The sequence below is a fragment of the Ceratosolen solmsi genome, unplaced genomic scaffold, assembly GCF_000503995.2.
Source record: "Ceratosolen solmsi marchali unplaced genomic scaffold, CerSol_1.0 scaffold43, whole genome shotgun sequence".
NCBI classification, from domain to species: domain Eukaryota; kingdom Metazoa; phylum Arthropoda; class Insecta; order Hymenoptera; family Agaonidae; genus Ceratosolen; species Ceratosolen solmsi.
This window is the reverse complement of record NW_011948431.1, coordinates 5,524,413-5,536,952: the sequence shown is the minus strand read 5'-3', so window position 1 is coordinate 5,536,952 and position 12,540 is coordinate 5,524,413. Positions and strand designations below refer to the sequence as shown.

Sequence of the window (12,540 nt, the reverse complement as noted above, 5' to 3'; positions counted from 1 at the left end):
AAAGAGAGAGGGAGAGAGAGAGAGAGAGAGAGAGAGAGAGAGAGAGAGAGAAAGAGAAGCCTTCGGTAGCTATAGCTTACGCCCCCTTACCTTTCAAGGCGTTCTCCGGGAGAACGTGTGGAGGGCGAACGCTTGCGTGCCATCGACGTCCCTGCGGTTTTCGTCAAAGTGAGTCTCGCGTAAGCTCGAAGCTCTTTCAAGGACAGGGTTGGCCGCGTGCAGGGTCGAAGCTTGCGTGCTTATTATAACGATAATGCTTGTGCAGCTTGAACTTTAATTGCCAATACATTATGGTGCTACGTGCGGAAAATTATCGCTCGCTCGCTGAAGAAATAATTGCGTTTATGTAACGACAGTGTTTCTGGGACTCCTGATTAGCCTCGATATATCGTTTTATCAATAGGCGTAGATTTGTTAATGAGTCCTTGTAATTTTGTCAAGGGATACAAGAGCCATCGATACGTGAGCGAACATTTGTTTCGATCAAGCTTCCCTAGCTCCCGCCCAATTTATTTGTTATTCTCATTTTTATATCCTTTTAATAATATAAGCGATAATCGTGATTCGTGAATAATACTTGTCATTGGAATGGAATTTTTCAGCATTATCAGGTGCTATCGAAGCCATTGCTAAGAGCAATATTTATGGGATGATGTACTTCGTTTTAAGCAAAGTGTAAAAAAGTATTTTCAAAAAGTAAAAAAGTAATGACTTTAGAGCGCGCCAGTTTGAAGTAAAATCATAAGGAGCATTATCGATACGATTGTTAGATCGTTCGTTAAGACGATAAATTCTTGCATTCGTTGAACGGAAGTGAGAAATGAAAATTTTCAGGGTAATCTACAAGTTAAATTTCTTAAATAAACTCCTTTTAGAATCCTTTTAGATTTATCGTAGTATTATCTTTAATCGTCATTACTACTATATATTGTTACTACTATAACTACAATATTAATTGAAAAAATTGATAATAGTTTTACGAATACAATTATTGTTAAAAATAAGAAAAAAAAAACACGTTGGCGTGTCAAATGCTTTTATCAATCAATCAATTACAATAATAATGTATAATATTATCTTCTATAGACTGTTTTGTCCAAGTGATCGTACTAACGTAATCGATTAGTTTTTATATAATAAAAATTCACATGTTTACACAAAATTATTGGATATTTGTGAAAAGTTTGAGAAGAAAATGTTAAAATATTACAAATATGTTGATGCCGAGTAGCCAATAATTTATATTAGTGAATATATTCTATTTTCTCACAATTTACACACAATGTACAGGCGAAAAATTGTAATTACAACACATAATTATTATTTAATTTGCAAACTTAATGTAAAATGATAAATATTGATAAATATCTAGACTATGGGCGGAGCTTTCATTATAGTAAAGGCAGTTGGTCTCTAATTAAGGGCTGTCAAATCGACCGAATAGTAAAATCGCAACGTAACCCATAACAATGATCTTTGTGATGAATTTCGATGCGAAACGAACGAGGAGGAAAATTAAGACAGCAGATCCATCTATCTTCATACATGTCTCCACGACACTATTAATCACATCGAGAGACAGAGGGACTATGACGCTTGACGCAAGCGCACGAGCTTGCGACAATTTGAATCAGCCCGCGCTCAGTTGCCGGCAGCCGACACAAGGCAGATAAAGTTTATCGGTCGACTATTCTTGTCCATAAAACATTACGGGATTTTCATACTCACCCGGGACATTTATGAGACAATTATCTTACGAGGGACTTACGATGTCACTCTACGCTGTTGTTATTATTGTTGTTGTGAGGTTTTTGTAGATAAGTAATAGCGATTAGATGTCGGGTGTAGAAGAACGAAAAGTGACAAAGTGCTTTTATCGTGCGAATATTCTTCAATTGTGTTTCCTTTAAACTTATTTAACTTCAGGACATATGCGATTGATTTAATTATTGGGCCTTACAATTAAATATGTTTAATTAAATCTGCCCATGCAAAAGCTATTTTACCACGTGTTTATTATCTATAATACGCAATGAAATATTTACTCTCGTTCATACAAGTGAAATATTATTTTATCGACGAAGCAGAAAAAGTATCAATTTTTATAAATATCAAAGACAAATTTGCAAGTTCGTTTTTATTAATATTCCATAAGAAAGACGTAATTATTACAATAATATAAATTATCGTTTCGCATTAGAGCGTATTATCGATTACTTTCTATGATAATGACATTATTACTCTTTATTTTTCATCTACCATGCGAGTTAATAGATATTTAGAAAATTTATTAACAAGAAAGAAATTTGAAAGAAATTCTCCATTTCGTATTAATATATTTAAGACATATTATTATCAAGGTCATTGAGAATTATAGTCCTTGAAAAGGAACTATTTATAACAACGAAATATACTCGTTTTACAATAAATAATTGGTAAAAGCACTTACGTTTATCTTGAAAATAGTTTAGTTGATGATATTATGATTAAGCGGATTATTTAAATTTGAAGTAAATTAAGCTAAACTACGTTGAATTGATTAAGTACTCGACGATCCTGACTTCAACTGATAAGACGGAGTTGTTCGCGAAAAGAACTTTTTCCCTTTTAATATCTCAATTAAAAAATTACCGACTACTTGTTTACCTGCATTAAATAAATAGATATTGGAGTAGTGGAATGTCTCCTGTTATCAATATAAATGATGGAAATAGAATATTTTTCTCACTTACACCTGCCGACATATAATGTGAATATTAAGATATTTATATTATCGGTTAATAAGATTTTGTACTTCATAACGATGCGTATTGGCATGTAAAAATTAATGCAATATAATTTTCACTCTCGTTCGCTTTCCCATATTAAAATTAATGAATTAACGACAGGAGAAAAATTTTTATATTAAAAATTTATAATATTCGATAAGTTTAATCTTGACGGATAACATTAAAAGCTGATTGTGCGCGATTATTATATATTATCAGTTTATTCATTAATTTACAATTATCAAATACATAAGAACATTTCAGTTTATAAAGAATTTCAAAATCGAGGGAACTCTTATACGACTTTGCCGTATGAGCAGATATTATTTGAAAAGGATTACCATTCCCTCCCACCTCCGCCCAATTCCTCTGACATTTATTCGTATCATTATGTGATAAATAAATGAGAATTCCAAATATAAATATTTCTTTTATTACGATAGTTGTACAATTCGCTTACAGCGTTGCCTTAAAAATAGCAATAACATTTCATTACGAATTCAAGTGCACTTTCAACGCCCACGTTAATTACAATATTGCGCGTCTTTGTTAAACACACGTGCATCACATCACACATACGGAGCGATCGCGCTAGCGTATAATACTTGATTGCGCTGACAAGCAACAAGATCGTCACAAGTCACAATCGTCACGCGATCGACAGTAACTAATGTACGACAATACGACATAAGCTTAATACTTATCTTGCAAAGTCTATGATTTTTCAAACGAATTATCGATTGTGGGACACATTTTCCCTAAGAGTGCTAAAACTTCCTCGATAATGCCAATTTTTTCACTTTCATATAATTTAAAAATCATTTGCACGTTTAGCATGGTACTAAGATTAGTAATTTTCAATCTATCATATCCGCTAATTTCCAATAGAATTAACAAGACATTTTTTACTTTTCGTTAAAAAATAATATGAGACGTTAGAACTTTTTATTAATTGATCTAATGTTTAAAAGCCGTAAAAAAAAAAAAAAAAAAAACCACGAAATGCCTTCGTTAATAAAAAAGATGAAACAAGTTTTTCTCCATTTTTGAAAAGACATGGACATTATCGTCTATTTATTCGCGCTAAATATATATACCTCGATTCCGTCTCATCAAGGATGTTTATTTTAAAGGGCTGGAAGCCGAAAGGATGAATCGAAACTCAAAGTGTGGCTTTTGCGGAATATTTCCGAAATGTCTGCAAAATCTGGCGACCTCGCGGAGCTTTATCGCGGTCTACGGACTTCTCGGCACTGTACAGTCAATGGCCTTCATTTATATTGTTGTTAGCCTAACAACATTAGAAAAAAGATTTAAAATCCCTAGTAGAACTACCGGTAAGTTCAATAAATTATGGTAAAGCTTTATTGCGTATTCGCGTGTTTGTTAATGCTTTCATTCTATATTTTTCTTTCGACATTTACACTTTCTCATTTATTGAAACTCATTGTAGGCGAAGAATATGAGCGATATAGAGTGATATTTTCACATTTCTCATTGCAATCATAAATAGTCGTATAAGGTAGAATTCATGGAAAATTGCCCCTCTTAAATCTGTGAAACTTATGAATACGCATTATTTCTGTTGAATAATTATCGTAATTGTTTAAAATTATGGCAAGAAATCGACAAACTCGATTATTTATTAACAAGTGAATTTAAGTATTTAAGTAATGAAGTGTCTTGCGAGAGAGTCGATAAATTAAGAGTTATTTTATAATCAATGATTGATTGTTTATTTTATTTCAATGATTTGATATAAAGAAAAAAAGTAAATTAACCGCAAACATGTGATCTACTCGTGTAAAAAATATATATGTCATAAAAATCATCAAGATTTTTTTATATTGATTTTAATATTATATCATTGTCTTAATCTTTTAAGCAAATATTATTATTTTTATAAAATTTGATTTGACAGCATTTACATGTAATATTTGTTATAAACGATGATGGACGACGGTTATTCTAATATCTTATCTATTCTAATGTTTACCATGATTTGCAGATAAAACTATCGATATTAAATCGAAGTCCAATATGAAGTTGAGTCTGTCGAACCATAAGAAATAGAATAATTCTTTTGTAATACGTTTATGTGTAAGAGAGAGAGAGAGAGAGAGAGAGAGAAAAAATGTTCTATTATATTTTTGTGTCCGCGAACTAATTTGTTAAGTAAATGAGACGCTGCCTGACTGATCAACTAAAGAAAAATCTCGCGATTCCAGTAGCATTTAAATTGAATTTAATATAATTTCAATAATTTTATCGGCTTATAGAATTAATTTCATCTATGTAACAAATTTAACGTGTCCATTTGCATATTATACGCACGCCATTGCACACACACACACACACATATACACAGTGTTTTTTGTTTCTAATGATAAATTTGGTCGATTGATTTGCACGTTGATTTTTAATCTTGTGCGGATATTTCGATAGGCGATATGTTTCTTTGGTGGTACTATTGGTGGTAAACACCGATTATTCAAAGATAATTATCGTTATGTCGAATTTTAAAATAACATTAGAGGAATCTTGGAATTCGGTGACAAAAGCCCTGCTTACAACATGTAAGCGTTGTTTACCTTCTATAAATACATCGTAAAAGTGAAATTCCGAGGAGAGAAAGAATAACAATTTCTTATAAATGCTTAATACTCTTATGTTACATGTTTTAAACATAATCACAAGCAATCGTCAGATAAATATTATTGACAAAGCTCGAGATTACGGGATAATATAGGTACGACCGAGCAAAGCCCAAAAACTCATTGATCATCCGCGTTCCGAGATCCCTAGTGTTTGATAGTCGAGTGCCTTTAACTCACCGACCTTGAACATTGACCGCAGGAATCATTCTGTCGGGTAACGAGATCTCGCAGATCCTCTCGATCTTGCTGATTTACTACGGCGGCTCGGGGCACAGGCCGCGATGGATCGCCGTCGGGGTTGGCTGCAGCGCCATCTCCTGCCTCGTCCTCGCTCTGCCCCACGTCATCTACGGCCCCGGTCAGGACGCCCTCGCCCTCACCAAGGAGCACCTCAACTCTAGTCTCCTCGCCGACGACCTCGCCGGCCGAAAGAGCAACCTACCGACTTGCTCCAACGACAGTCGACCCGAGAGCTGCGACGTGGACGGCCTCACCGACACCAGCGTCGCGCCCCGACTCCTCGTGTTTTTCTCCCAGTTCATCCTCGGAATTGGGACGACCCTCTATTACGGCCTTGGGCAGACTTACATGGACGACAACACTAAGAAAAAGAATACACCAATGCTCTTAGGTTCGTTGCTGCTTCACGTTGTTTCATCGTTTCATGCTGATTCGTTCGTTAAGTAGGTCCTTCCCGAGCTATGGGTATTTATTTATGATTCCCTTTGTAAATTCTCTCGGCCTTGATAAATTATGGAAAGAGCCTTCTCTTTCAGTAATGCAGTCAATAGTCAAGATTCCGATTTTTAATAGCTGGGCTTAAGGACATATGACGATTTAATTCTTTTATTCGTTATTTGTTTTACATATCTAGCATGGAGACAATAATGAAGGGATGATTCGAAACTCGTAAATCAAACAATTTACGATCAGCAATGTTATGGAGTTGTTGATTAATGTTGTTGATAAATTACGAGCAATGAGTTTCGAAGGTGTGAGTGTAACGACTAGACGAACAAAGCTCTTATAACAATAAGAGAATTAAGATTTGACATACGTTTGAAAGCGAGTGCCAATGAGTAATAAATTTGCATGAGTAAAATGGCAGAATCGACATTAGAAATGCCTATTTACGATGTAGCGATTATAAAAAAAAAGATAAAAGAGCTTCTCGATAGTTTGTACCCCTTTGCTTATATATATATATATATATATATGAATGATTGCTAATGTAATCTTATTATGAAAAATTATAGTTTGTTCTTTCCTAATCAATGCATATTCAATATTAATATTCATTAATATTCATTTGATTTTATCAATTATAATTGATTTATTAATAATCATTAATTACCAAGTTATTAATTTATTTTTCAAGTATGTATAATTATTTATTATCCTTTACTTACGAAGAATTTCAATTACATAGTAAAGTGTATCTATAAAACATATCATAAAGAAAAAAAATAAATAAATAAAATAAAATAAAATATTTTTACCTTTAACAGACTCTTGATAATTAAATTGAATTGAATTATTGAACAAATAATTTTATAATCTAAGAAGATTGGCATTGAGAAATATTTTTATTCTTGTCGCGATAGTACAGTAACATTGATTTTACACAAAATTTTTCACAATAAAATCGTAGTCGGATCGAGTACTTGATCAATCGATAGATCATTTATAACAATTCTGCATTAGTTAATAAATATAATTGTATAAATAAGTATGCCAGTTGATTTTCTGCTGAAGTCTATATCTATGAAATTTGCAATTAATTGAATAACATTAATTTTCCGTTACCTGTGAATAATTCAGGCAATATCTTTTATATTTGCAATAAAATGAAATTTACTTAACATATCTAATAAGGAAAATCGAGTATTTTGAAGTTATATATATATATATATATATGTATATATATATATATATATAACTACTATATAAATATCACTAATTGCACATTGGAATGAGATCAATAAAAAACTGGTTGTGAACACATATTTTGGTTGAATGAAATAACATAATAATGCTCATGAATTATATTGATTATGTTAGTTAATAATGTTTAATCGAACAATTAAAATAAAATCTATTTCGATCAATGTATTATGCATGATCAAACGCGTATACTATAACCTTCTCACCAAACCCTATCTATGATTATTTCTACGCAATTGCTATCCTTATGCTTGATTATTATAAATATCATGAGAAATTAATAAACGTGCCTGGATATAAATAGCAATCGAAAAATAAATAGTAAAATATTCAAAACAATATTTTCAGGTTTTACTTTCGCGTTGCGAACAGTTGGTCCAGCTCTTGGATTTGTCCTCGGATACATTTGCTTAAATATATACATAGATCCGAGCTTGCATCCCATAATCGATAAAAAGGATCCAAGATGGCTCGGCGCTTGGTGGCTTGGGTGGATCATTCTCGGAATTACGATGGCAATTTTCGCTGTGCTTCTTGCGATGTTTCCGCGGGAGCTGCAAAAGTCGAAAAAATCAAGCAGAGAAGATGAATATTTGAGCGTGAGCTATGACTAGAATTTGGAAATAATGATTATTAATTTGCGTTTAAAACTTATTTTTCACTATTATTCATTTTCGATCAATACATAAGCTTGGAAAAAACATATGGCTTACGTAAATACATGGCAAACTCCATATTATTTAAAATGAACGATAGATTAGATCTCTCTCAATACGATAACTTGTGCTCCAAAGCTTTTAAATAAATTCCTCAATCTATACATTAACAAGTACAACTTTTAGTTTTAGCGTAGTATTATTTGTATTATTTTTATTATTAACTTAAGATGACAATAAAATGCAGTATTATTGGGAGAAATAGGTGCGCGCGTTTGTATTAAGGCGTAATCATATGAAATTAATAAAATATTCTTGTTCTCCTGTTCTTTCGTAGGAGAGCGAGGTACCTTTAAAAATTGGATCGACAAGAAATTCGAAGAAATCCGAAGAAACGAGAAGGTCGATACAACCTTCTTTGAAAGAATTTCCAAAGACGATTAAGCGAATATTAATGAATAAATTGTTGATGTTAAATATATTTAGTGGCGTTTTCTATGTTCTAAGCGCCTCTTCCTTCATGAACTTTATTTCTAAGTATCTGGAGGTTCAATTCGAGACTTCGCCAGGTGAAGGCACAATAATAACGGGTGAGTGATTAAATGTTCTTGTCGTATGTATTAATAAAAGTTTCGAATGAGTTACAGAGAGACAGAAACAAATTAGAGCTTTTTAAATTGTAGCGGCTGATGTTTCTATAAATATAGTCAAACGATCATGTATATATATATATTTTTTTTTTAATAAAATCATTTCAACTGTATTATAATATGATAACATTGAATTTACAATCTATAATGTACATCAATCGTAATGTACGCTAATTAATTTAAAAATTTTTAATTCAACTTGTTGATAATGAAATAGGAGTTATGTAATATCTAAATTGTTAAATTGTTAAATGTTTGGCAAATTAGAACGAACATTTTAATTACCACAAACTTGAAATATTCATTTATAGTGATTCTAATATGATATGTAATATTATTTATTAATGTTTGATGCAATGAATAAATTACACAAAGTAAAAGAGCTTCTGATATTTTTTTTTATTTTTTTTTTTTTTTTTAACCAAAGTATTGAGATTTTTTTCGTAAAACTTGCAACTATGATCGTATAATAATATGTCAATAATTGCTTTATTCTAAACACACACACGCGCACGCACACACACACACACACACACACACACACACGCACACACACGCACGCACGCATCTAAATTTAATAATATTTTGTTGTTTCTAAGCTGACATCTGCTTTGAGGGTAATAACATTGAAGGTGATTTATTCTTAGATATAAAAATACTAAAATTTAAATTGGAAATCTAGATTGCAATCATGTGTATTTTTTTTTCTTCTTCAGGCTATATATGTGTTTATGATAAATACACACACACGCGCGCGCGCGCGCGCGCACACACACACACATATATATATATATAGCTTGCGATATCTTATATTATCAGTATCATTGAAATAGTATCGATTACTATTGTTAATAATTATTATATAAAATTAAATACTACACCAATACAGGATTATCGTTCTATTTATTAATTTAAGCTATTTATAAGATAGTTTATTAATGGAATTACGTGTCCGTAGGTCCACTCACATTACTAGGAATGGTACTTGGTTTTTTGATCTCAGGAATTGTTATTGGTAAATTTAAGCCATCCGCTAGACCTCTTTTATTCTGGAACGTTATTGTTGGATTATGCTACTTTTTCGGACAGATAGCATTTATGTTCCTGGGATGTGGGAGTGGAACTATCGAAGGACTGAATTTTGATACGCTCAAGTGAGTTTCCTAAATGTTTCATTAATGCGGCTAAGGCTGACGTAATTCGTCACATAATTTGTAACTTAAATGCCGTGCAACTTAAATTAAAATTTAATATCATCGTTGCTAGTTTCAGAGAGCGGAGAGCATTTAGGATTTTATTTTATCAAATAACAACTCTACGCTTAATGAGAGGGTGGGTGGGTAATTTTAATATCGGCGTGTCCTTAATAAGCAGCTTACACAAGTAACTTACGACCTTATACATAGCGCTTATAACCTATGAAAATGAGCTTACCATTAATTTCTAAGAAGAATAATTTTAAATATTATCAATCGAGCAACGCATGGCGTATTCATAATCACGTGACATTAAAGTATCAAAGAATGAGAAATGTTACGAAACGGCGATTATTAATGTGACTTATCATCGGCAGTCTGTCAGGTAATGGGGCCAACTCCTTCCACGGATAATTCTCAAAATTCCTTGCGTAGGATGAACCTGACAACGCCCTGCAACGTGGCCTGCAATTGCGAATTGGTGAAGTACGCGCCCGTCTGCCATGAAGCCACGAAGACGACCTTCATCTCGGCCTGTCACGCGGGCTGTCGCAGCGTCATCAACGATACGAGTTTCGGTGATTGCGCCTGCATCCCAGCTATCGTCAGTCCCAGCAACGTCAAACAATCGGCCAGCGACGTGGTGATCGCCGGCCCCTGCAAGGAAAACTGCTTCCAGCCGTACATGCTCTTCTCGATCGTCTCGACGTTCATCAACATCCTCGGCTGTTCCGGTAGGATAGGCAACGTTCTGCTCAACTACAGATGCGTGGAGACGAGGGACAAGAGTCTCGCCCAGGGCATCGCCCTCTTAGTCGTCTCCCTCTTCGCGCTCATACCCGGGCCCATTATATTCGGGGCCATCATGGACTCGACCTGCCTCGTCTGGGACACATCGTGCAAGAACAGAGGCAACTGCTGGTTCTACCACAGAGACAATTTCCGATACTACATTAATTTGACAGCTGCGTGTTAGTATATCGTATTGAAGGTTACGGCTTGACTTTACGGCTCTTTATGCCTCGGCGGCAATGTATAATGGACTAATTTGTGGACCAAGTGAGCGAGACGGAGACAGAGAGAGAGAGACAGAGAGAGAGAGAGTCAGAGAGAGAGAGAGAGAGAGAGAGAGGGAGAGAGAGACGCCTACGTTTCACAGCACTAATAATGCCGCTTGATTAGACTGAATTATAATTAGTTTCGGGAAGATTTAATATTCATTACGAGCGATTATGGTATTCTTATTGCTTGTTTGATCCCCTAAAGCGACATCATTTCAATGGAATTTTTTTATCGGACTGCATCTTCGTCAAAATTATGAATTTACATTAAACTGGACATGTTGCCTTTTATTATTATTATTTTTTTTTTTATTTTTACTTTTTATTTCTTAAGTGATGCTAATACCGCGGGAAAATTATTCGAGCACTTATTTTATAGCTTATTCGAGCCTTATATTATAGTACATGAATTATTTGCAAAATAGTAAGTACAATGGTTTTCAGTGCTAATATGCATAAATTAAAATTATTGATAATGTGGGGAAAGTGTGCTAAGGAAAGTGTATTAAGAGCTCTTGGCATTCATATTAATCAATGTGATAAAAAGAATATCACCATATCGTTATATAAGAATTTATAAACCATTAAAATAATAATTGCTTGCATTGACTATTCAATGTACAATGCTTAAAAATTTAATATATATTAACTTATTTTTATTTAATTTATGCTGCTGCAACAGAATCAACGCATTGATTCACTCATATAATTTCATAAAATCCTCAAAGTTAGTCAAATCTATAATGACATTTGTCTGTCATGTTTTACTTTCACGCTCTTACCGTCAAGTACACAACCAATAGAATATGAAATAATAATAAAATTTAAAATGAAATACATACAGTACGCATATATATATATAAGAGTACATATATATATATATATATATATATATATATATATATATATATATATATATATATATATCTATATATATATACACAGACACATACACACACGCGCGCGCGGCCTATATAATATATAAGTTAAAAGCTTAAATATTTAAAAGTAAGTTTGCATTATTGAATAAATGAAACAACTAGATAGCGGACAATGATTATGATGTAAAAAATGAAAAATCGATATAAGATATATTATTATTATTATTATTATTATTATTATTATTAAATATGCACTAAATATATTTAGTAACAAACTTATGATTTTTATATTTTTATTTTAGGTATGTGCTTGGTTGGAGTATTTTTCGATCTAATTGTGTGTTACCTCTCAAAAGGTATTGACTTATACGGTGACAACGATGAGGTGGATAAGAAAACAATTACATCGCAAGTACACAATGATTTAAAACTGAATAATCAAGAAGATAATAGTCCAAAACAGTTGTAATGCCTCTGTGATTTTATTCCAAATGGAAAACTGCGTTTTCAAAAATCTCTCCTAAAACAAATAATCCTATTGTATATATATATAAGATTTTTAGATTTGTAATTTTCAATTGTTACACAAATACACGTGTCAATTATTTCATTATTTAAATTTTATGACTAAAATATTGCTTATTTCGTCTTTGTAGTGATAATATCGAAATAACGAATTTTAATGAATTTTTGAAACTAAGGAATGTAATGTAATACTGGATATACA

General features: G+C 32.6%; 1 protein-coding gene across 1 annotated transcript; it reads left to right on the top strand.

The window, feature by feature from the left end:
• The first annotated feature begins 489 nt into the window (after positions 1-489).
• On the top strand, positions 490-12,338 carry Oatp33Ea (Organic anion transporting polypeptide 33Ea). Its single transcript, XM_011502119.1, has 8 exons — positions 490-835; positions 3,902-4,105; positions 5,625-6,056; positions 7,718-7,968; positions 8,363-8,615; positions 9,634-9,829; positions 10,307-10,842; positions 12,116-12,338. The coding sequence occupies exons 2-8, from the start codon at positions 3,919-3,921 to the stop codon at positions 12,280-12,282; spliced, it is 2,022 nt and encodes a 673-aa protein (XP_011500421.1). The 5' UTR covers positions 490-835; positions 3,902-3,918; the 3' UTR covers positions 12,283-12,338.
• The last annotated feature ends 202 nt before the right edge of the window (positions 12,339-12,540 follow it).

What these genes read in the sequence shown, in the direction of transcription:
- Oatp33Ea (XM_011502119.1), top strand. Translation starts at nt 3,919, where the DNA reads ATGAATCGAAACTCAAAGTGTGGCTTTTGCGGAATATTTCCGAAATGT. An exon ending in GAATACACCAATGCTCTTAG is followed by an intron (nt 6,057 to 7,717) that starts GTTCGTTGCTGC and finishes CAATATTTTCAG; the next exon opens with GTTTTACTTTCGCGTTGCGA. An exon ending in GAGAAGATGAATATTTGAGC is followed by an intron (nt 7,969 to 8,362) that starts GTGAGCTATGAC and finishes GTTCTTTCGTAG; the next exon opens with GAGAGCGAGGTACCTTTAAA.